We start from the raw sequence: 27,106 nt of genomic DNA on the forward strand, positions 1-27,106 counted from the left end.
GCTGCCATTATATCATTGCTGTAGCAATAGGAGCAAACTGAATTGGATTTGTATAATGTCTTTACTAAAGCAAACTGAATTGGATTTGTATAATGTCTTTACTAAAAATATATATGTTCTTAACCATTCCCACGAACAACTTGACATAGCAGGATGTAGAAGGTGCTACCCTTGCTGTTCTTCATTTAAAAAAAAATGTTTCTTCAAGCAAAATAATTATGCAGAAAATAATTAAGTTATTTGAAGAGACAAAACAATTATAGGTAGGTACTAGGCTATTGGCCCGGGGCCTATACAAGCCCAGCTAAAAATTTACCCTGGATTTTGCCACCCAAGACAATTATTTTCCTGTGCCACTGTTGAGCAGAGCCACAGAGGTGATCACCAGGGTGAATTTCCTATTTCCCATCCAATCATCAAGATTTTTCTTGAAGAGTGCTAATGAGGAGCTTTGTTTGATATAGATAGGTAGTTTATTCCAGAGTATGGGAAGTCTCTGGGCAGGAATCTATTCCTCCGGCGTGTTCTGTTTATTGTGGTGACAAGGTTTAGGTCCCTAGAGCTTGTAGCTTGAAGGGATTGGGATTTCTTTAAGTGGAGCATGTCCAACAGCTCTGAGTTTGACATAGCTTTGTATGTTAGGCAGAGATCACCTCTGAGTAGGCGATATATGACGGAGTAAAGCTGGAGTTTTCTGAGACGGTCTACATAGGGCATCTGTTTGAGGCCGGAAATCCTCTTAGTGAGGTATTTCTGCAGCCTTTCCAGCTGTTGTAGATGTCTTGTGAGGTACATACCAAAAGGGGTGCTGTACTCTATAATGGGTCTAATGAGTGACGAGTAGAGGGGAACAATGACCTCTTTTATTCTGGATGAGAAACCTTTTGTGATGAGGTGTGCCACGTAGAAGGATTTCCTGAATAGTGTGGTGATGTGATTATCAAAGGAGAGACTACTGTCCACGTGTGTCCCAAGGTCTCTTATCACACTTTCGGTGTTAAGTATACTACTACCTATGTTGTAGTTCATGGGTACAGAGTTTTTACCAAAGGGGATGACAATGCATTTTTTGGCATTGAGCTTGAGGCCATGGCTTTGACACCAGGCATCTGTCTCAGTGAGGCCCTTTTGTAGGATGTCCACATCGTTAGGAGTTTTGATTATGGCTCCTAGTTTGCAGTCATCTGCAAACTTCATTAGCCAAAGACCTTCTGTGTTAGCCTGTACTTCAGAGAAGTAAATACCAAACAGGAGAAGACCCAGTACTGAACCCTGTTGTACTCCACTTGTCACTGGTCTGAAGTCGGATTTGGAGTCTGCTACTTTCACAGTGTGGGTTCTGTCAGTCAGCCAGTTGGCAACCCATCTTGTGACATATGGATTTATACCTAGTTTAGTGAGTTTATCTATAATTCCAGAGTGGGGGATGATGTTGAAAGCCTTGGCAAGATCTAGATAGGCTGTGTGAACCACCTTACCCTTGTCTACGGCTTTGGTGACTGCTTCAAAGAAGTCTATCAGGTTTAGGAGACATGATCTGCCTTTTACAAACCTGAACTGGGTGGGGTCCAGAGTTTGGAGATTACCAATGTCTTTGTTTATAAGTTCCATGATGATATGTTCCATGGCCTTGCAGGCCAGGCTCATCAGGCTAATGGGGCAGTAGTTCCCGGGGTCCGGGTTGGCTCCCCCCTTGTGGAGTGGGATAACCATCGCTGTGCACCATTCAACAGGCACAAAGCCTGAGGAGAGGCTATGATTGAACATGGTACTTAGGTGGGGTGCCAGTTTGTTCTGTAGTTCATGTAGAATGCAGCCTGGGATGTTGTCTGGTCCCATGGATGCTGTGTTCTTGGCTTTGGAGAGTGTGGTTTTTACCTGTGCAGCTGTGATTACAGGAACTTTGCATTCTTCCGGTATAGAGATGGGCTCTTTAGGGGGTGAGAGGGGGGTAAAGTTAGCACTGAACCTATCTGCCAGGATGCTGCCAATATCAGTTGGGTCTGTATATTTAGTGCCATTGTGCTGTAACTCAAAGCAGATCTGAGTGTTGCCATTGAGATTCTTGACATAGCTATAGAATGCTTTGTGGCTGTCTTTAGAATCAGTGGTGATTTTGTTTTCATAACTAGCTTTGGAGGATTTTATCAGGGATCGCAGTTTCTTACTGAGGCTGACCAGGGAGCTCCTCCACTCATGGGATTTTACTCTCTTTTGCAACAGTTTCTTCCTTCTGTTGTACAGTTTGTTTATGGCAGGGGACCACCAGATTGGCTGCCTTTTTTTGGAGGATAGATTCTTGGTTCTGTTTGGGATAGCACAATCCATGCACTCATGCAAGTGCTCATAAAGTGCAATTGTGTTGGATTCAGTAGTTGTAACTGTATTGTCCATCTGCATGGGTACTCAGAAAAGAATTCCCCTGCAGGGAAGTAATTGCACGGCTTGAAAACACTTGCTAAACAGAAAAACAGAAGCCAACAACTGTGAGCTGTATGAACTAATTTAATTAGTTATAAAATAAAAAAACACAAAAATAACAGACCGGTTTTGGCTATGGTGTTAACCTAGCCTTCATCAGTGTAAATATTCATAACATTTTGAGGTTCTTTTTATACATTGACATAATTAGTCACAAAATTTCATTGGTGCACTCATGAATATTCATCAGTATACAACATCATAAATATTCATTAAGGCCAGGCTGGAAAAGTCCACCTAATTTTACAATCCATTTCTTTTCTTTTGTATTTAGTTTACTGTGCCACCCAGATTTGTTAGATCTGTCTCCAATTATTTTATCTATGATGGTAAAATGAAATCTGGCTGTAGTATGTTTAAGAGTGTGTTTGTACAAAGCATTGCTCATCCGTTTACATTTTACATCACTAAGATGTTCTGAAATACGTAACTTAAGAGGCCAAGATGTTTGTCCTATATAAAATGCATGACAACTGCAAGAGGCCATATAAATGATCCAATCCGTGCTGCAATTTGCAAAAACCTGATGTCATATATCATACTGCAATTACTACTGGAGAAATGTTTTGTTTTAAGCACATCTTTACAATGGCTGCAGTGATCACACTGCATGCAGCCCACAAGTTGGTCTCCAGAAATAAGGATTTGAGTCATATTCTGTTTATTAGAATCATGGTGATGTTTGTAATAACTGAAATGAGATCCAAGATTTTCCCCCCTTCTAAATGAAAACATACAAGTTTCGGATAAATACTGTGACAAAACATTGTCCGTCAGGAGAATGTTCCAATGTCGTCTGATGGCATCAGTGACTCTGTTTGTATTTCTGCCATATGTAGTAATGAATCGTAAATTATTATTTTTATTATGTGATTTGTGTTTATACTTAAGAAGGTCTTCTCTGTCCAGATTTGCAGCATGATAGCTTGCTGTATGTACATACACCATGCTGTAGCCCCTTTCTTCAAACCTGTTCAACAAATACAAATATGTCTCATCCTAATGAATTGAGACTTGGGGATGCTTTTGGTAATATGTGCTGGATGAAAGCTGGGTGTGTGGAGTAAGGTGTTATATTCTGTGTATTTTCTGAATACTTCCGTACAAAGGGTATTATCCTTATTCCTTGTTATCAGCACATCCAAATATGTGATCTTGTGTTGGTCATAATTGATGGTAAAATGTAAACCCCATTTGTTCTCATTGAGATATTCAACAAATTCCATCAAGTATTCTGCATCAGACCTGCACACCATCCAGCAATCATCCAGATATCTACGCCAAATATCAATTTCCGTTAGATATATATGTTGTGTGTAACATCATAGATGATTTGTTCTTCTATGTATACCATATATAGATCTGCATATATGGGGGCAAATGATGCGCCCATTGTAGTACCCCGTATTTGAAGATAACATTATTTTCCATAGAAGAACACATTTTTGGTGAGAACATGTTCAGTTAAACATATAAGAAAGGTGTTGAGACCAGGTTTGTATAGTTCTGATTTATATAGCCAATATTCTATAGCATCAAGCCCTGCCCAATGTGGTATGTTAGTATATAATGCACTAACATCCAAGGTGCATAACAACCATTCATCTTCAATTTGCATGTAATTTATAAATTCTGTGGTATCCTGAATTCTAGATCTTACCCATCTCAATAATGGTTTGAAGTGTTTGGTTAGAAACTCAGAAATTGGTTCAGTGAGAGAGTCATTGCCTGCCACAATTGGCCTACCTGGGGGATGCAAAAGATCTTTATGAATTTTGGGCAGAAAATAGATATATTGGCAATTGGGATCAGATATAGTAAGATGACTTTTTGTATTTGTTGTAATGATGCCATTTTCAACTGCCGAATCCAGAAATGTATCTATTTGTTGTTTAAACATAAGTGTTGGATCAAGAGGCATTTTAGTATAATATCTGGCATCTTCCAACTGTCTGTGCGCCTCAGCATCATAGGTTCATAGGTTCATACTAGGCTATCTGCCCGAGGGCATTTACAAGCCTAGCCCATAGTTTTGTGGCTTACGCCACCCCTTTAGTATGGGGAACTATACCCATTATTTTGCTGTGCCTCTGTTGAGCAGTGACACTGAGGTAATCCCTGGGGTATATCTGCGATCTCCCATCCATTGGTCAAGATTTCTCTTGAACAAGGCCAGCGAGGTGCTCTGCCTCACATATACCGGGATTTTATTCCACAGCATAGGGAGTCTTTGGGTGATGAATCTATCCCTCCAGCACGTCCTATTAATAGCCGTGTCATATTGGGTCCAGTTCATAACTACCACCACACCACCTTTGTCTGCAGAAATGATAACCAGATTTTTATTATTGATAAGTTCCTGTAAAGTTGACATGTCTGTCTTTGAGAGATTATTAGATTTAGGGTGAGTCATACCCGAAGTAAAGTGTAGATCTTTGAGAACACTATTTTGGAAGAGACTGACACAAGGATGCATGGGTGGGGCAAAGGTGGATTTGTGGTATTTAAAATTGTCAACAGCAACATCGTCCTGTTTTGTGTCATGAAAATACAATTTTAAATTTATCAATCTACAAAATGCTGTTACATCATGTGCAAATGTATCTTCAGGAACAAAAAAATGCAGTTGTCATGCATTTTATAATAGGACAAACATCTAGGCCTCTTAAATTACGTATTTCAGAACATCTTAGTGATGTAAAATGTAAACGGATGAGCAATGCTTTGTACAAACACACTCTTAAACATACTACAGCCAGATTTCATTTTACCATCATAGATAAAATAATTGGAGACCGATCTAACAAATCTGGGTGGCACAGTAAACTAAATACAAAAGAAAAGAAATGAATTGTAAAATTAGCTGGACTTTTCCAGCCTGGCCTTAATGAATATTTATGATTTTGTATACTGATGAATATTCATGAGCTCACCAATGAAATGTTGTAACCAATTATGTCAATGTATAAAAAGAACCTCAAAATGTTATGAATATTTGCACTGATGAAGGCTAGGTTAACACCATAGCTGAAACTGGTCTGTTATTTTTGTGATATTTTATTTTGTAAGTAATTAAATTAGTTCATACAGCTCACAGTTGCTGGCTTCTGTTTTTTTGTTTACCAAGTGTTTTCAAGCCATGCAATTACTTCCGTGCAGGGGAATTAGTTTCTGAGTGCACATTCTGTTTCCTGCTGGTAGTCTGTGGTTTGCTGTTTGGGGAGAATCTGTACCAGATTCTCCACGATATTTTGAGCTCTTGTTCATATTTTGGCTGGATATAACCATTGTTTTTTTATACATCTGAGGACTTTTTCTCAAACAATCCATAACTGGGATGTAGCGATTTTATTTTGCGCACAGTTTCTAAAGTTTATCGACTGGGCCTTTTGAATCCAGGACTTCATTATTTACTACAGTCGCTTGGTATCCAATCCATTTCTACATGATTTTTTTCATTGGAGCGACATCGGAGGTACATTAAGGCTTAATAGTGTGTTTAACATTGACTATTTGGCGGAAATTCGATTCTACTTGCTATACCATACACAATTCCACATAGCACGATCATTCGACTACTGCAAAACGGCTGTGAGTATGTTCAAGTGAATATCTATACTTTAACAACAATTTTTTGATAACAAATGGTTACAAATGGTTACAAACCACGGATTCTATTAAGAACTTGGGACAGAACCTATTTTGTTATTGGCCATTTTTTCAGCTTTTTACAGTCTTAAGGCCGTTTTTTCAATATTGGAACATTGTTAGATTACTAGTCTGGACACTACTGCAGGTTTATGAGGGTGCAACAGGGTGTTTAATATAGGTTACTAGTGTCCGGTTATCACATTTCATTTATTTGTGAATGGTGTGGAAACATGACGTTTGTACAAACGGCTGCAAGCATGACTAAGTGGATTTCTATATACCAATAACATCTATGGTCAATGAACAGTGACTAACTTTAGGATTATATCAGGAATCCTGTGCGGAACCATTTTGTCACTACAGAACACTTGTTACATTACTACGGGCTGTATTTTATGACATCCAACAACAATTTTTGAACTTTATAAACAAATTATACCATCTTTTATTGTAAAGACATAATTTTGTGTTTTGTTGGGGAAGGACTATACATACGTATTGGCTTGTGTATGTATAGCATTTTATACTATGTGGCAATTTGATTTATCAACATGGAAAGCTGTGTCATTTGTTGCAGATAGTGGGGCTATCACCTTGTGATACATTAGGTTGAAGGCTGATTTTTGAATTATTAGGACCAATTTATGATTGTGTGCTTTACCGATATAACCACTATACATCTATATGATTGGATATAACAATAAGTATCACACTTTTGTGTCCTAGGATTCAGGGCAGACAGTTTACTTTGAAATATTCTTTACAAATCTATGTTTATTCTCAGATATATCTTGCTATGACACTAGGCTAATACAGCTTTGAAATTCAGATGTAGATTTATGCTGTCAATTATTACTGCACTGTTTACATGTCTGACATGGTCTTAATTTAAGCTGTTCTTACTAACATAAATATTCAGGTATTATTTAACATAATTTTAGTGTGGATTTCCAAATAAATAGGGTTACAGCTAAATATTCCCCAATGGATAACTTACAGTATATCCAAGCCATTCACATTAATACAGCTTTGAGTATTTATTCTTAAGATGCCATTAATATTGTTAATCATTTTTTATTGAACATATTAAGACCATTTATATATATGGTCACACCAAATCTGGTTATGTTACGTAACACTATTTTGTAAGACATATATATGTCCTAATTTTCAGCTTATTTCCTAGTGGTTTACGGAACAATACATATACATATAGTATATATTGCAAAATATTTACTTATGTTAGTTCATTTTGTCCAAGTTACATGACTTCAATTTAAACTGATTATGGGCCTCTTTTGATGGACTCAATAGTAGAACATAGACAATTATATTCTATTGATTCACACATGTTTTTTAGCCAACTTTGTATTTTTCAAAAATGTGGTACCTGCCAAGGGCCATTGTCATAAAACCATATTGCAGTTACCATTATTGTTCAAATATCTGGTATTTATTTATAAGTGGATCTGGATGTGGCAAAGTTTTTTGTCAATCATCAGAGGCTATACTTATAAACATTTCAATGACACATTCAGTGCAAGCAGACAAAATTTTTGTATGATTATTCTTGTCAGGGCTGCTTTTAACAACTTAGACTTTAGATGCTAAGTTTGATTGGCCATTATTGCCCAGTTTCCACACACAATCTTTTTAATCTTTGGACGTGGTACTGCATTTATTTTCTTCATTTTTTAGCAATTGGAATTGTTTTTTGGCTAACACACAAGTGTGAATCTGTTTTTTGGACTTTGACTATATATTTTATTTTGATTTTGTCTTTGACCTACATTTGGGTCTGTGTGGCTCTCTTATATCCTTGTATTCAAATTCCCCCTTTTTTATCTTCCATAATGGATTTGAATCGGATCCTGGTTGGGCTCTCTTCTGATAAAGAAGATTTGGGCATTTTTGGAATAGGAGAACGACCCAATGATAACAGTTTCAATACCATAGATAATCCCAAAAACCATTGTGAAAAGCAGTTTCAGCAACTAAATAGAAGTATGAAAACATTAAGGTCCAATGTATGGCATCTTAAATTATTCAAAGCATACTTGGCCAAAGGGATAACTCCCAGAGGGCTTAGAGTTAAAATTCAGCCATTAGTAACTGAATTAGATGAACAACTAACCAGTGAATGGTCAACAATACAACAGAATTGTTCCATGAAATTGGTGGAAACATTATCCAGATACTATGAACATACTATTAATAGGGAAATTCTTAATGTGAGTAAATCATGTGATGACTGTAATCAATACAAGGGCCAACCGTTTTTTTCCACCTTATTGTCCAAACTTAGTTCAGACTTACTTACCTTTGAACAACAACTAAAGGATAGGAAACTCAAAAAATTTCATAGGGACCAAACAGACTATGACAAAGGTCGTCCATTTCAACATACTAGACATGTCAGGTTTGAAGGTGGTTATCATAAACTCAATACCACCCCCAAACGTAAATGTCCCAAGTCTATCCTTTGGAAACGTAATACATATACTGATTCATCAGGGAGCGATTCCTCTTCTGGTACAGATTTGGACATACAGCAAACCTCAGATTCCCCCACCCCCAAATGTAATAACAGTGTGGCCCCTTTAGGTCTTACAAGAGGGGAGGCAGGAAATATCGAAAAAATAAGAAGTTTGGAGGGTCTAATGGAACTGTTGACAAACAAATAAACAAGCATGCTAGAACAAATGTACTAAATATTTCTGATGTAACATTATCTGACTCACAAACTGCTTTGTTAAATAAAGGTCTTTCTTTTATACCCGTTTTTTTTGTTCGTGAAGATACATTTGCACATGATGTAACAGCATTTTGTAGATTGCTAAATTTAAAATTGTATTTTCATGACACAAAACAGGACGATGTTGCTGTTGACAATTTTAAATACCACAAATCCACCTTTGCCCCACCCATGCATCCTTGTGTCAGTCACTTCCAAAATAGTGTTCTCAAAGATCTACACTTTACTTTGGGTATGACTCACCCTAAATCTAATAATCTCTCAAAGACAGACATGTCAACTTTACAGGAACTTATCAATAATAAAAATCTGGTTATCATTTCTGCAGACAAAGGTGGTGTGGTGGTAGTTATGAACTGGACCCAATATGATGCTGAGGCGCACAGACAGTTGGAAGATGCCAGATATTATACTAAAATGCCTCTTGATCCAACACTTATGTTTAAACAACAAATAGATACATTTTTGGATTCGGCAGTTGAAAATGGCATCATTACAACAAATACAAAAAGTTATCTTACTCTATCTGATCCCAATTGCCAATATATCTATTTTCTGCCCAAAATTCATAAAGATCTTTTGCATCCCCCAGGTAGGCCAAATGTGGCAGGCAATGATTCTCTCACTGAACCACTTCTGAGTTTCTAACCAAACACCTCAAACCATTATTGAGATGGGTAAGATCTAGAATTCAGGATACCACAGAATTTTTAGGTATTATAAATGAGATGCAAATTGAAGATGAATGGTTGTTATGCACCTTGGATGTTAGTGCATTATATACTAACATACCACATTGGGCAGGGCTTGATGCTATAGAATATTGGCTATATAAATCAGAACTATACAAACTTGGTCTCAACACCTTTCTTATATGTTTAACTGAACATGTTCTCACCAAAAATGTGTTCTTCTATGGAAAACAATGTTATCTTCAAATACGGGGTACTGCAATGGGCGCATCATTTGCCCCCATATATGCAGATCTATATATGGCATACATAGAAGAACAAATCATCTATGATGTTACACACAACATATATATCTAACGGAAATTGATATTTGGCGTAGATATCTGGATGATTGCTGGATGATGTGGAGGTCTGATGCAGAATACTTGATGGAATTTGTTGAATATCTCAATGAGAACAAATGGGGTTTACATTTTACCATCAATTATGACCAACACAAGATCACATATTTGGATGTGCTGATAACAAGGAATAAGGATAATACCCTTTGTACAGAAGTATTCAGAAAATACCCAGAATATAACACCTTACTCCACACATCCAACTTTCATCCAGCACATATTACCAAAAACATCCCCAAGTCTCAATTCATTAGGATGAGACATATTTGTTCAGATGAAAATACTTTCAAGTATTTCAGTAAGGATTTGTTGAACAGGTTTGAAGAAAGGGGCTACAACATGGGGTATGTACATACAGCAAGCAATCATGCTGCAAATCTGGACAGAGAAGACCTTCTTAAGTATAAACACAAATCACATAATAAAAATAATAATTTACGATTCATTACTACATATGGCAGAAATACAAACAGAGTCACTGATGCCATCAGACAACATTGGAACATTCTCCTGGTGGACAATGTTTTGTCACAGTATTTATCCGAAACTTGTATGTTTTCATTTAAAAGGGGGAAAAATCTTGGATCTCATTTCAGTCATTACAAATATCACCATGATTCTAATAAACAGAATATGACTCAAACCCTTATTTCTGGAGACCAACTTGTGGGCTGCATGCAGTGTGATCACTGCAGCCATTGTAAAGATGTGCTTAAAACAAAACATTTCTCCAGTAGTAATTGCAGTATGATATATGACATCAGGTTTTTGCAAATTGCAGCACGGATTGGATCATTTATATGGCCTCTTGCAGTTGTCATGCATTTTATATAGGACAAACATCTTGGCCTCTTAAGTTACGTATTTCAGAACATCTTAGTGATGTAAAATGTAAACGGATGAGCAATGCTTTGTACAAACACACTCTTAAACATACTACCGTCAGATTTCATTTTACCGTCATAGATAAAATAATTGGAGACAGATCTAACAAATCTGGGTGGCACAGTAAACTAAATACAAAAGAAAAGAAATGGATTGTAAAATTAAGTGGACTTTTCCAGCCTGGCCTTAATGAATATTTATGATTTTGTATACTGATGAATATTCATGAGCTCATCAATGACATTTTGTGACTAATTATGTCAATGTATAAAAAGAACCTCAAAATGTTATGAATATTTACACTGATGAAGGCTAGGTTAACATCATAGCTGAAACTGGTCTGTTATTTTTGTGTTTTTTTATTTTGTAACTAATTAAATTAGTTCATACAGCTCACAGTTGCTGGCTTCTGTTTTTTGTTTAACATCTGGATGGGTGTCATGAAGTTCACCACTTCTGTCTTAAGAAGCATTAAGTTGGCTTTGGAGAAATCTTTTACCATGGTTTCCTTAATGGGGGGGTCGGGGCAGGATGTGGATATCTAGGGTAATTAGCTTATGGTTGGATCGGACCAATGAGGTGTTGACTTCAGGTGTGGAACACTGGTCACTCATGTTGGTAATGACTAGATCTAGGATACTGTTGCCCCTTGTGGGGGTGTGCATAAGTTGATCCAGAGCATTGGAGTTTATGAATTCCAGAAAGCGTTGAGTGAAGGAGATGGTGCATGAGTAGTTTTCCCAGTTAATGGTGGAGTCGTTGAAATCGCCCATTATTAGGGTGTTTGGTTGAACCTTAATATTTTCCAGTACATCAAGAAAAGAGGAGTGGGAATTCTGGGGCATGGTGGGTGATCTGTAGCAAGCTACAATTTGGATTTCAGTTTTGCCCAGAGTTAGTTGCACTTGGATAACCTCGGCTGCATTATGCTGAGCAACTAACCTGGAAGTTTGGATATCCTTAATGAATATGGACACACCTCCACCTCTGGTGTTCTGGTCCAGGTTACATGGCCGAAAAGTGTGATATGAGTTATAGCCTGGTAGTGCAGGGGTGCTCTCTGGAGCCTTGAACCAGGTCTCAGTCACTGCACAGATACCGATGTTCTCCATTTTAAGGAGTGCCTCGAGTGAGTGCATTTTGAGATTTAGACTTCTAGCATTGAGCAGCATCACCCTCAGTTTTTGCTTGCCTGTTCCTGTTACGGTGGTGAATTTGTCATTTGAACCTTGCCTAAAAAAGGCACTGTAGGGGTGGCAAGAACCTTAGCCAGTATCTGGAATCCCAGGGGTGACAGGTGCAGGCCATCTCTGGCAAAGCATTATGGTCTGTCGACCATGTCATCCCAGGCAAACAGATACTGGATCCCTTTAGAATGGCACCAGAAGCTTAGTCAATTGTTGAGGTCAGTCATTTTGTCCTTGTACTGCGGCATCATTCTGGGTGATGGCAGAATGCTACTCAGGACTAGGGTCATACCTGCCTAGGCTACAAGATCAGAGAGCTCTTCCATGTCTCTTTTCATGTAGTCCAAGGAGGTACATCTCAGGTCGTTCACACCAACATGGACAAAGTCATATTTGTACTTGTTGTGGAGTGACCTGATTGCGTGGGTTATATGGCAGATCCTGGCACCCAACAGGCAGCTGACAGTAACCTTCTCCTTGTTTAGCCTGGTGAGTAGGACATCAGTGTGCCTGACTATAGAGTCACCTATGACTAGTGTGTTGGGTACGTTGTTTTGCCTTATTGGCTGTGGTTGAGTGGCACACTGAGTCTGCGGGCTGTGTCGTTTGGGTTGTGTTGTGGGGTGGAGGTTGCTTGCATTTCTGCTTTTGAAGTCTCTATTGCTTGAGCAGATTATTACTGAGAGCCTCCGCGAATGTTTTTGTGTTTCTATGTGTGGATTTTGGTGGTGTAGATTTAGTGAGACTATGTGATGAGTGGGGTGTGGTGCAAGTGTTTACCTTCTCCTCTTGACTGTCAAGTTCAGTCTTGATTGAAGAGAGCTTTACCTCCAGTTTGGCTAGATAATTGTATCTCTCACAGGTTGTAGTGTTGGGTGGTAGGAGGAGAGGGTTGTCTGTGTACATGAGGCAATTTCTACATTGTCCCAAGATGCCCAGATTCATCAGATAGACAGGAGAGAACACTGAGAGCTGACCCTTGGACATGCCTGAATAAAAAAATATTTTCCTCTAGATAAGTGAGGAAAGTGAGTACAAGAGCTTTTTTTCTCTAAGCAGGTGAGGAAAGTAAGTACCAAAACTGTTTCCCTTTAGGTAATGAGGAAGGTTGAGTGCTGTAGTAATTAGTAGGATATTTAGTGCTTGCAAGTTATGCAGAGAATAATACAGTGGCATTTATTGTAAGTATATAAGAACACTGACTTACCTGGGACAGTCAGGCAGTCTTGTAAATAAATATAAATATATACCAAAAAGAGCAGAAAAGATCCAGTATTCTTTTATGGAACTTGGCCAATCTATAGAATGCTATCACTAATGAATATGGCAGTGTTTTGAGATTGTATGGGTATACCCACTATCACTTCTTTGTTTCACTGATCTAAAACTAAACTTGATAATACAGTTAAAAACATATGCAGTAGTTAGCATTTATTTGGATCTAATAGCATAGACTGGTACTTCACTGTGCACTACTTATCTCTAAGAATCTACATATCTGGGGAAAATGCTGACCTACTGTCTGGTGAAGAGTTCCCACATACATGTAGCCACTGATCTGGTCAGACTGTACTTTATATATTCTGCTTTATATGCCTTTAAAGGATCATATATGTCACTTATGTTGGACACTGCAGGTATAACAAAGGCGGAACCGTGCTCTCAATAAACCTACACAGTTCTCTGCTTCCAGGTTTACTGTATTGCACCTTATTATTAGCATATGCTCCAAACTTCCATCCTATGTACACCACTGAGATTTTATGCAAAAGCTAATCTGGTTGCAGTTAGTTAAGAGTAGAAAATACATTTCTATTTGCTCTTTCACAGACTTTTATGTTCTGATATCTGTCTGTTTCTTGGATGCTATATTACTGAAAAAAGAATGTTCTGTGAGTTAAGTTCCTCAAACCTTCCCCTCCTCTTGAAATGCTATCAATTTATACCGTCACTGGTGACAAAGGCTACATATGTGTGGCCACTAAACTTCATAATATCTTTTCAGCCATAACAAGAGAGAAAGAAACTCCAAATGGAATATTTTCTGAAGAGTTCACTTAAACAGATCTTACTTAATAAGGTAACTTACAGTCACTTCGACTGAAAATCATATTTGGGCCCATTATTGGTTGATATGCTGCTGATTTCCTTATGTCTCTGGTTAGTGTAGATACCCATTATACATATTTTTGAAAGGAAATTCTCTAAACACTTACATTTTCAGGTACTTTTGAGGTGAGTATTTTTGTCACTGCTTTACTACACTAAAACAGACAGACACACACACACACACACACACACACACACACACACACACACACACACACACACACACACACACACACACACACACACTCACACACACACACACACTCTACTTAAATATATAAAAATATATAACGTGGATCTGTCCTGCTAACTTTGGTTTACTACTTCCTACAGGCATTTTCTATTTCTCACCTCTAGCAGCGCTGTCCACCTCTTCAGTTGTGACAATTTCTCTTCTCATTACCCTTGTCACTTTCTTTTGCTTTTCAACTGGTACACTTAAATGATCTCTATAGCATAATTATTTTATTAATTATCATTACCCCTATTTAGTTGGTTTTCTACCCATAACTTTAGTTTTCTGCCTGTAACTTTTAGCTGTAAACGCTTGTTCTTTTTTATACTTACCTTTGCTTTCTGCCTTGAGTTCTTCATGAAGAATATCATTCTGCCGGTTTCCCAGGACAAAGGCCAAAAAGGAGAGGATAAGTGCATCCAGGATGCCAATGATAGCCAAAATGTAGGCCCAGCGCACAGAACAATTTCCGAGTCTGTACTTCCCAGTTTTTTTTCCACACATGTCCCTTACTGCTTCAGAGTCCCATCCATCAGGGAAAATCATACAGCCCAGGACCAGACAGACAGCTGTAGGGACATAAAAAGCAGAAAATGGCAATTAGTGACTTTGCTGCTTGTCAGTGTCAGGACAGCACAAAGCTAAACTATATTCTGGCATGCCTACAGTTGGATTTTCCTAGTAAATATAACCATAAACAATAAAGATACACACACATGCACAAATGTATACACATACACACAAACACAAAAAGTTTATCCATTTTTTTCTCTAACTCTTGAGTGTACATGCTTCCAGCATGTTCACAGACCTACAAGCATCCTAGTGAAGGATTTTCTTATACAAATAGTGATAAATAATTATACAATAAAAGGTCATTACTATTCCAAAATGTGCATGCTGATTGGATACTCCAGACAACATGCTTGTAAATTTAGCATATGCCAATAGAAAGAAGTCCGGTCACTTCACTACTGTTGAGCAGACAGACTTTCTATTAGGATATGCTACCTTCAGATATTTCAAGAGGGACAAAGCAAAGTATGAGACAAAAAGTAAGGACATTCTGCAAAACTTTGGAAGCTAGAAGGTAATTTCTGCTAATATGAGTGCTCCCAATTTTTAAACCTTACCTCTCAAGTGTCCAGACTTAAGTAAATTGTCTCGCACTATCCTCATATGTTTACCCTGTCCCTCGAGCTTCCGGTAATGCTGTTAGTTTACAAAAGTAAATAATAATTAAAAAAAAAAAAAAAAGACACAGAGGCTACCTAATTTCAGTATGTTCTTTTTCACAGGATCTCCCTTGCACTGTACTGATGTACTATGCAAGTCTGTGGCCGTACATGTCATATGAATGTGCAGTACATCAGTAAAGCATACAAAGGCAGAAGAACATTAAAGTGCCATTATACAAAGGCATTATTTAAGAAAGGTAAGCAAGTTCTTTCTTAAATAATATCATTGTAAAATAGCAATAACCTACTCCTGTATGTGGGTATCACAAGATTTACCCACAGTTGACTTTGTTTGAGCATGTGATCAAACCACACCAACAGTAAATAAATCCTGTGATACCCACACCAACTTGTGGGTTATTGCTAAAATATATTACAACCATGTTGAGAAAAACTTTTAATACAAAAAGCAGCAGCAAAGCTTTTGGGTCTACACCCTTCCTCAATGCTAAATACAAAATCAAAAACACATGAGTTAGAGTTTAAATAGTAGCCAAGAAAAGTCATGTGAGCATAGCCAGCTGATCAAATGACAACATATAAAATCACAAACAGGTTATTTTGAAAAATGCAAAATTTAAAAGTAACATAGAAAGCACATATAAAAGGTAAAAAATAAAAATAAAACACACATAAAAATATTGTTAAGGGACACACATAGAGAATGTTTACAATCAAAATTTACTCTGCTGTAGCCTCAGTAGAATAGGCTTTAAGGTAACAGCAGTATTAAGGCCAGGAGGATGATCAGCAGCTAGCCTGAAAATCCATTCATATTCCTTGACTTCCTAGGAATTATTAATATCACCACCTCTCAGAGACATATGGACCATGTCTACAACCCTAAATTTAAGCCTATGCATGCTACCACAAGATAAAATGTGCTTATAAAGTGCATTCTTATCATTATTCCTCCTGATCTCAGACTTATGTTCATCATTATTCCTCCTGATCTCAGACTTATGTTCATCCTTACTCCTCCTGATCTCAGACTTATGTTCATCATTACTCCTCCTGATCTCAGACTTATGTTCATCATTACTCCTCCTGATCTCAGACTTATGTTCATCTTTACTCCTCCTGATCTCAGACTTATGTTCATCATTACTCCTCCTGATCTCAGACTTATGTTCATCATTACTCCTCCTGATCTCAGACTTATGTTCATCTTTACTCCTCCTGATCTCAGACTTATGTTCATCATTATTCCTCCTGATCTCAGACTTATGTTCATCATTACTCCTCCTGATCTCAGACTTATGTTCATCATTACTCCTCCTGATCTCAGACTTATGTTCATCTTTACTCCTCCTGATCTCAGACTTATGTTCATCATTATTCCTCCTGATCTCAGACTTATGTTCATCATTACTCCTCCTGATCTCAGACATGTTCAATAATACGGTCTTTTAGTCTTCTCGTGGTCTTTCCTACATAGAATGAAGTACATTGGAGGCAAGTAGCCAAATAAACCACATTAGTACTAATACAGTTAACAAGCAGCTTAAAGTTGTAAACACGTCCAGTAACAGGGTGGGTGAAAATATCACTGCCTTTACCTAGAATATCATCACAGCAAGTGCAGTCCATACAACAAAATGTACCCACCCTTGTACTCAGTTGTGGGATGTGTTTACGGCTAAATTCTTTGTAGCACAATCTACTTTTCAACTTTCTCACGTTCCTATAAGAGAAGAAGGTTTGGAATCTAACACATTCCTAACATCAGACGATGCCATCAAAATTACCCAATTATTCTCTGTTTTGGTTATTGCTAAAATATATAACAGCAGAGACATAATTCAGAGGAGCGTTTGTGAAATGACTAGTCTTAGGACAGGCTTAGGTGGCAGGGGAATCCTGAACAGGGAGCATCTTACCACAAGAAAACAACACCAGTGGAACTGAACAATGATGTATGAACAAGGGGGGCTGTGTATGTATGTCTGTGTGTCTACATGGCTGTGTGTATATGTGTTTTTTGGTACATGCCTCTCAACCTGTTAGTGCAAGAAATCTCGATGAAGCCTACAATAATGAGGGGACAAATGCTCCAAAATAGGGTCGGATTTTAAATATTGTTCTTATAAACTTAGAAAGTAGGCTAGGATAACAGGTTTTATGTTATCATGCATTCACTGCGGAATATAAAATCTGAAATTCAAATGTGTTTTCCTGTAGGTTATCCCAGTGGCAATCAAGCTTTGCTCTTGTTGCGTTGTTGTGATTCTTTGCTTCCTGAATTGCATGGAGAAGAAAGAACTGAGCTTGCCCACAGAATCTGGGATAAATTGCAAGAACTAGATAAGAGATAACACTAACAGTGTAGTCCTTGCTTGATTTTTGTTAATTCAATAAAGACAGATCTTTTTTTATCATTTAGGACATAGTCAATCATATATTCATATGAATGAAAACAAACCGTATAACATTTTCATTTATAAACATTGTACAATCTTCTGTACAGTCGTTGTTAACAGAATACTCCATAGCTCATTCAGTTTCTGCCTTACGTTAAACCAGAATCTTCTTCCAAAACATTATTTTGCATGCATTGTTCCCACAATTCCCATTTTCCTTATGGAATTTGTGCCTACTCTTTTCTAAAGATCACACTTGCAGTTTTTCATCTCTGTTACAATTTTCACTACTTCTAATGCTGTTGATTTAGACTTTGATTTCCATTTTCTAATAATTGCTTTTTTTGGCAGCCACCAGAATTAAACTCAGCAAGGCCTTACAATCTGAATTGTTTAAACATGATGTATTATAGCTCAGTTTCCTTAGTTACTCTAGTTTGCTTCCCTGCTCCAGTATGGGTGCACTGAGCAGTGTCGCCACACTTAACATCCATAGCCTTCGGGAGAGCAAGCATCTTTGTTAGTCCTAGCACAAAAACTGGTCAAGCTAGCCCACTCCCTTCTCTAATAGTACATATGATGAAAACATACCTCTGCACCTCTCAGTGCAATAAATCTGGACAGACAGAATGAATGTGGGGGACAAAGGCCAAAAATAGGGACAGAATTTAAATATTGCTCCTATAAACTTAAAAGTTGCTACAGTAAAATATTTTGCATTATTATGTATTTTCTGAGGGATATAAAGTCTGAAACTTGAATGTCATTATTTAGTATTATTTATTGACTTCAATCTTCAATGATTTTCCAGAAAATCACACATTTTATGAGGAATAGGCCAAAAAATATGAGGCAAAAATCTGGACATTCTGTGAAAATCTGTACAGTTGAGAGGTATGGACCTGCTTTAATGGATGAGCAGTTTCCCATCATTTCACGGGCCAGCCTGATTGACATATGCATCCTGAGGCAATGTAGTAATTGCCTCATATATATTGACAACCACTTACTTCTAAAACAAATAAATACCTTATGTGAGAGATGTAATTACACTATGAAATTGAAATCAGTTCTCTCACCTAATAACAAACTGGGCATCAAACAGGTTGTCAGCACATACACTTCACTTCTCACACAAAATGAGGTCACGACACATACCTCCGCATACTCATTAGAAGCCTACCAAGAGATCAGAGACCTCCCAAATGAAAACCACTTGCACACACTGCTATGCAATTAGAAACCATTAAACATAATAAAATACATCAGTGTCTCGGCAAATAAGCCCTCAAGGCAAAATACCGCAAAACCTAATGTCTTGGTCATAGGTGACTCCATAGTGAGATGCACAGATGTCTCCCTCACCAGACTGGGCAAGAAGGTCACAATCAGCTGTCTATCAGCTGCTAGGATCTGTCAGAGCACACATGCACTCAAGTCACTCAACAAGTACCGTTATGACCCTGTCATAGTCCATGTTGGGGTGAATGACCTGAGACTTACCTCTTCGGACTATATTTTATTTATTTATTTGACATTTGTTTACCAGGGTGGTCTGACTGGGTCTACAGAACCCATTTTCAGCAGAGGCCCGGGGAGAAAAGCTCCACATACAGTACAATACAAATACAGTATAATCCAATACAATACAAATTACATTAGAAATACTATACAAAAATAAGTTGAAAGAACAAACTGCTACAAGATGATGAAATATATTACTACACATCTACACAATTTTATACAGTTAAAACACTACAGACAATAATAGTCACTCTCACCATACATGATGTAGACATTGTCCAAAAAAGTAGTACGTAGGTAGTGCAATGTGTGACATTGACTGTAATAGTACAAGCAAAACAGAATGGTAGTTTCAGTTAGGAAAATAGCAGCCAGAAAGTTAGTGATGCAGATAGATAGTGAGAGGGAGTTAAGAAGAATAGAAGCAATAAAGCCTGAGCAGTAGCTTAAGGATATGGTATAGAAGCAGAGAAGGAGTTAGAAGAGCCTTAGGATCTTGCATAGACCTGGTAGCTAGAGGTAGTGAATTCCAAAGTATAGAGACAGAGTATGAATAGAGAGAGAGTGACCAGGTTTTCTTGTAGGTTTTGAGATAGTTAAGATTTTTGTCATTTGATCGTAAGGATCGATTTGGTGTGTAAGGTGTGACTAGACTGGTTAGTGCAGGGCAGGCAGTAGGCTTGAAAATAAGGTTGTGTAAGGTGGATAGCTGAATAAAGGCACGTTGGTTGGGAGTTCAAGCCAGTTTAATTCTAGGAGTGGTTTACAGTGGTGTGTGTGATAGTTAGAGTTTGTGGCACTTTGCAACTTTGTTGTAGCACTGTTCCAACTTGCTTAGGGTAGAATTTTGTAAGTTAGTTAAGATAGGGGCACCATAAAGAAGGGAGGGAAATCAATTTTTTTTGCAAGGATAGTTTTGATTGCTGCAGTAAAGAAATGTTTGTTTCTATGTAAGAATCCCAGTTTTTGATGAGTTTTCTTTATATTTTGCTGTATATGGGGGTCAAATTAAAGTTTAGTCAATGATAAGACCTAGAAGTTCGGTTTCCTGCACTATTTCAATGACAGTGTTGTCAGATGCAAGGATGTTGAAATGATCAGTGACACTATGAGGTATTTTTGGGATGAAAGAGAACTAGTTTTGTCTTCTTTGGATTAAGAAAGAGTTGAGCATTTCTTAGCCAGGACTCAACTGCAGTAAAGGACTGTTGAGTTTTTGAAAGTAGTTCTGGTAGTGATTGAGCAGTGCAGATTATGGTGAACTCATCAGTGTACTGAATGAGGGTCCCAGGGTGAGAGGCAGTGTGAAGGTTGTTTGTGAAAATGTTGAAGAGTAGGGGTCCTATGGAGCCTTGGGGGACTCCAGTAGGATTGTGGAGGAAGGGTGAAAGTTCATTGGACATTTCACTGCTCGTTTACGATCCTTGAGGTAGCTCTGAAACCATTTTACTATGTTATGTGAGAAGCCTAGGTTAGACAGTGTGTTCAAAAGTAAGGAAACATATGAAGAGAGACAGGCTGAACTGTCAGATTATGTGTCTCAGGCAGGTATGACCATAGCCCTAAGCAGCATTCTACCTTCACCCAGGATGATGCCACAATAGAAACAAAAAAATGATTGACTTCAGCAATTGGCTTAGTTTATGGTGTCAGTCCAGGGGGATCCAGTATCTGTCAGCCCAGGAAGACATGGTTGGCAGGCCATGATGCTTTGCCAGAAATGGTCTGCACCGATCTCCTCTAGGCTTTCGGATACTGGTAAAAGCGCTTGCCTCCCCCATAATGCCTTTTTAGGCAATGCCAAAACAATAAAATTTCTGATGTAACAAAATCCATTTGAGACAAACTCAGGGTTCTGCTGCTTAATGCTAGGAGTCTAAACATGAAACTGCACTCTCTGGAAGCACTGTTCACCTTGGATGATGCAGACATCTGTGCAGTCACTGAGACATGGTTCAAGGCCATGAAGAGCACCCCAGTCATCCAAGGCTACAATGCCTTCCACACATTCAGACCTCAAAATGAGCATAAAAGAACCAACAGTGGAGGTGTATCCGTCTTCATTAAAGCCAAATACACCTTGAGACTGGTCAAACAGTATGACTCTGTCTAACTACTCCATGTCTAATTAACTATAGTCAAAATACCCTACCACATCATTGCTAGCTATAGGTCCCCCACCATGAACTAAGAAAAGTACACCACCTACCTGGACTTACTGGAATCACTCACCATATAGCCCGACACTTTAGTCATGGGAGATTTCAACTATCCTTCCATCAACTAGGTGTCATACAGAACCATGAACATGCTCACCCAGAGGTTCCTGGACTTTGTTGATACAAATGCTCTGGAACAGATAATCTGCACTCCCACAAGGGGCTCAAATGTCCAAGGCATAGTACTCACCAACATGGGGGGGGGGGGTCACTGCACTCCCCTCTGTGTTATGCCTTCCTTGGTCAGACCATAAATCAACCTCATTTGAAGTAGCAATCTAACCTGTTACCACTGGAGCAAAGAAAACTAAAAAACTACAGCATACTAAACAATGGTGTCAAAGGAAAAATAACTTCAAAATGGTCAACACACGGCAGGTTCAGGTTAAGGCACTTTAATCTTGAAGCAAGGAGACAAAAACATGCTAATACAGAGTTTGTCTAACTAAAATTAGGAAGTGAAACTATTTTTATATATTTCTTACAAGGTATTGCCTACTAAGCTGACTAATAAATCACAAGTTCTTTCAATATTATTTCACAGCAGCTGTTTGTCCATGATTTTCTGCTGGCATATCAAGTTTACAAAAAAAACTTCCTAAGAAAAACAACGTGGCCTTGATGACCACCGGTCTGATACAACTTCTCACTATGCGATGTTACCATTCAAGGTACTATGGCTAATTTGAGCACAAAGTAAGTACAGATTACAGTTCATTTCTTCAAGCAGTCTTTGTCTGATGTATCTCTTCTTTTCCGCAGCTGTGCATGTTCTCATAACATGAATAGGGCTGATTGTTCATATTCAATCACATTATAGAAAACAGTATTGTTCTATTCATTCACTATTCATTCATTTTCCTGACCTAGCAGATAATCACCTGCTTCTCAGTACATTTCCAAAAGGCATAAACATGAATTTTGCTGTGCTAGCAAATACTAGGTCAGAGAGCATCTTGCAATTTCAGAAAGCATACTGCAGTTTGAAAAAGCATCTTATAATTTCATACAGAATTAAGCTGTACATAAAATAGAATGAAATGTGTTAACCCATTTAGCTTCTAATAAGCACTAAACATATACATTAATACATATTTTTCTAACATTTCCCCCCTGTTAATACTTTTTATTCTATTTTCAAAAGCATAAACAATTGCTTCTTCTCCTAACCTCTTTCTATTCAGAATTTGCAGTTAAAAGAGTCATTCAGTTTAAACTTATGAAAGTGTTTCATTTTTCAGCAGTTCTTCAATTTCAGTACTTTGATATAAAGTCTCAGAAACTGACATGTCTATAAATTATTTGATCAATCTTTTCATGCAGGGATTACCACAAGAAACACAAACTCCTAATAGGAGTAATCCCACACAAATGGCAATCAGGACGTTCATTAGGATGCTACCCCACCCCCCAAACAAATTCTGGAAAAAGTCCGTCAGTGGGTTTGGGCCTGGTTTGGTCATGGCCGACACTTGCTGAATCACCTCAAGATGGTCGTTTATCTCATGCTGGTTGTCAGGAATATACGAACAGCACTCTTCTTTTATTAAAGTGCACGTACCACCTTTCGCCGCTAGGGTGAAGTCAAGAGCCATGTGGTTTTGAAGCACCACAGTTCTCATAGCGTTCAGTTCATCAGTCATTAACTCAAGAGCAGAAAAAGTTGCATTACTCATTACTTCAAGAAGTTTGGACAGTTTTCTCAGCTCCCAAATTGATTTCACTGCGCCATATGCAGGAGCTATATCTGCCCACGATATAATAGTGTCACTCAAGTCCATGTGTGTCAGTTTATCTTTGTTTTTCATGGAATTATGATTTCTTCAGCCTGCTTTGATTAGTCCCACTGGATTTTCAGACCTTCTGATTGGATTTCTGGTTTTCTTGGTGACCTTTCTTACATTTCGAATTCTTTCCTGAGGCAAAACTGCAGTGTGTCGTATGGCCAGAACCAGGTAACCCAAAAAACAACTGCTGGACCAGTTCTCAGGTAACCATTTGTATGCCTTTTTCCCACAAACAAAATAACAATTCTCTACTTTAGTATTAATATACACTTGCCCTGCATGAAACATTTTCTTATCAATAATAGATATTTGTTTTAAAAGAACAGGATTACGTTGTATCTCATCAATAGTCTTATGGATTGACTCAAGATATAAGTCATAGTTTGCATCACAGATATAACCTGCATTATTGGCTTTGGTATAACATTTGTAAGGAATAGTCACATTACAATTACTCCAACCTATCTGAACAGTATCATTTTTGTAAAAACATACAATTCCCTTTTGTGTAACAGGCAGGTACAATGCTATTTTGTCTTGTGATTTTATAGTTGTAGTATCAAAAAGCAAATTTTCCCAGGTCTCATTGACCCCTAGGGGGACAGCAGTCATTAATAATCCCTCGTATGCTGTTGGTATAGCTGTGCAGATCCAGCAATTCGAAACATTAAAAGTTTCAGCATACACATATTTAATTGCTTGATAAGTGTTAAAGTTCGGATGCCAGTCTATGAATGATTCACATTTATTCAGTTCAGCTCGTGTGGCTGGAAAAAGGAAAGCCCACAACAAAAAGATTAATGTTATCAGTATGGCCAACAGAATGATCATGCAATACTTCTGAGGTTGTTCAGCATTTCTATTTGCTCCGTATTTGGTCATTTTGTTCTTGTGTAACAGTAACAGTAACAAGTTTTTTGTCCTGTTCAAAGTTTTTAACTAATTTACAGTGTGTCAGATGAATCCAGGACGCTCGCTCTGCGATCTTGACTGCAGTGGGTGTTGACAGTAGCACTTGGTATGGCCCTTCCCACTTCAGTGTGGTCCAGTTCCTTCTCTAGATAGCTTTCACCCAGACCCACGTGCCTGGGACTACTGCTGCTTCCGATGGTCTGGTTTGTTCTTTATCTGAAACAGAATTTAACTGCAAAAGTTGTTTATTACTTAAAAGTCATCTCATATACTCTGCAAATGAACTGTCAGCTTCCTGGTCTGCAGGCATGAGAGGTTTCCACTGAGGTATATAATATGCCCTCCCAAACAGTATTTCAAAAGGAGTTAACCCCTTTGCATTTGGAACAGTTCTCATGCTCAACAGTGCCAGAGGCAAGCAGTGCACCCAGTTCTTCTGTGTTTCACTAATCAATTTCCTAAGTTTGTTTTTCAAAACCCCATTATGCCTCTCTACTAATCCTGCGGATTGGAGATGGTATGCACAATGGATCTTTAAGGAAATTCCGAAATATCAACTCAACTGTTATATGGTTTGATTTACAAAGTGTGTGCCATTGTCACTGTAGATTTTTTCCTGTATGCCAAATCTAGGAATCATTTCTTTAACAAGGACTTTTGCAACAGTAGCTGCATCTGGATTTTTTGTTGGAAAAGCTTCCACCTATTTGGAAAACATATCTATAATGACAAGACAACATTTCTTATTTTTACATTTGTTTAGTTCTATGAAATCCATACAGATGGTATGGAACGGGTACGGTGGTGTTGGGAAACTCCCTTGCTTAGGTTTCAATGCCCCTTGTGCATGATGCCTGTTACAAACATGGCATGCTGCACAAAAATTTTTTGTGTAGTTTGTAAATCCATATGCAGTGAACACTCGGTTCACTAACTGTACCATCCCCCCTGTTGAGACATGGCACTGCCCATGGCTCAACAAAGCTGCATATCTAAACAAGTTAGACGGCAAATTTGGTTTACCTTCTTTGGAGATGTACAGCCCTTTCTCAAGAATTGCTCCTCGTTTTGTCCATTTCTGTTTTCCTACATTTGTAGTAAGTGTCTGCATTGTTTTTAACATTTCTAAATCTAAAATCTCAGAAGGTTGTAATTCCTCACTCAAAAGAAATACTTCTGAAGCTGCCTGCTTTGCAGCTATATCAGCTCTCGCATTATTTGAAATCCTATCCTGTTGCTTGGTATGAGCTACGCATTTACAAATAGCTACTTTCTGAGGTAACTAAATCGATTCTAACAAATCTAAAATAAATTGCGCATGATTAATCGGTTTACCAGTAGATGTTATCATTCCTCTATTCTTCCACTGTTGTGCAAAAACATGTACAGTAGAAAAAGCGTACTGGCTGTCAGTAAAAATGTTCACACATTTACCCTTTGCCAAGGTACATGCCCTTGTCAAAGCAATCAGTTCTGCTGCTTGTGCAGATAAGTTGTGTGGTAAAGGCTTTGCTTCTAAAATCTCAGTATCAGAAACTACTGCATACCCTACTAGATTCTGTCCTGTAGGACCGCTTCTGCATGAGCCGTCCACGTAATATGTCACCTCGGCATCATCCAAGGGAACATCCGTTAGATCTTTTCTAGGCAATGTCTTTTGCTCAATCTCCTGCAGGCAGCTGTGTGGTGTGCCATCCGCAGGGGTCGGGAGCAAGGTAGACGGGTTTAAAGTTGTACATCGTTCAATTGTCATATGAGGATGGCTGAAGAGTATAGTCATACAAGAAAGATGTCTAGCAGGAGAAAGACATGCTACTTTTTCTTGCAGTAAAATAATTGTGACTGCATGAGGCACTCTGAATGTGAGAGGGTGGAACAACACTACTGAGGCCGAAGCCTGCACTGCCATTGCAGCTGCAACTACTGCTTGTACACAGTGGGGCAGGGATCACGCCACTGGGTCCAGCTGTGATGAATAATAAGCTATGGGGCATTGCTTATCCCCATGCTGCTGTGTTAATATTGATGTCATGTAACCTCGTTTACAATCTACAGTTTGGAAAAAATTTTTATGATAGTTTGGTAATCCTAAAACTAATGAGGATGCTATCACTTGCTTCAGTTTGCAGAAAGCTGATTCTGCTTCTGGTGTCCATTGTAATAAATCTTGTGCTGCCATAGGCTTCTTGTATATCAAGTTGGTCAATGGAGCAGACTCCAAGGCATAGTTTGGAATCCAACTCCGACAGAAATTAGTCGTGCCCAGGAAGGACATAATTTCCTTCTGGGTGCTTGTAAAATTGCTATTTTTCTATCTTCATCTAATGTTCTGCCTTCTTTGGATATTACATATCCCAGGTATTTAACCTGCTTTCTCCAAAGCTGCAATTTGTTTTTGTTTACTTTATGTCCTTGAGTGGCTAGAAATTGTAGTAATGCTATTGTATCTTCTCTACATTCTTGCTGGGTGGGGGCTGCCAGCAGGATGTCGTCTACATAAAGTAAAATTTGGCTGCCTCTTGGTGGGCTAAATCCTGCCAAGTTGCTTGCCATCTCCTGTGCAAATATTGTTGGGCTTTCACAATACCCCTGTGGTAATAGCGTGTATGTATACCTTTTCCCCTGAAATGTGAATGCAAACCAATGTTGGCTGTCAGGGTGTATCGGTAT

General features: G+C 38.2%; 1 protein-coding gene across 3 annotated transcripts in view; it reads right to left on the minus strand.

Moving 5' to 3' along the window:
* LHFPL4 (LHFPL tetraspan subfamily member 4) overlaps positions 1–27,106 on the minus strand; it is a 1,031,502-nt gene that overhangs the window by 318,158 nt on the left and 686,238 nt on the right. For all 3 annotated transcript variants that reach the window (XM_044078034.1, XM_044078036.1, XM_044078033.1), the window contains exon 2: positions 14,729–14,965. In XM_044078034.1, the coding sequence (XP_043933969.1) occupies positions 14,729–14,965 (237 nt within the window). The remainder of the gene's footprint in view (positions 1–14,728; positions 14,966–27,106) is intronic.

This window comes from Protopterus annectens, chromosome 7.part0, assembly GCF_019279795.1.
Source record: "Protopterus annectens isolate FY-2018-M chromosome 7.part0, PAN1.0, whole genome shotgun sequence".
Classification (NCBI taxonomy): domain Eukaryota; kingdom Metazoa; phylum Chordata; order Ceratodontiformes; family Protopteridae; genus Protopterus; species Protopterus annectens.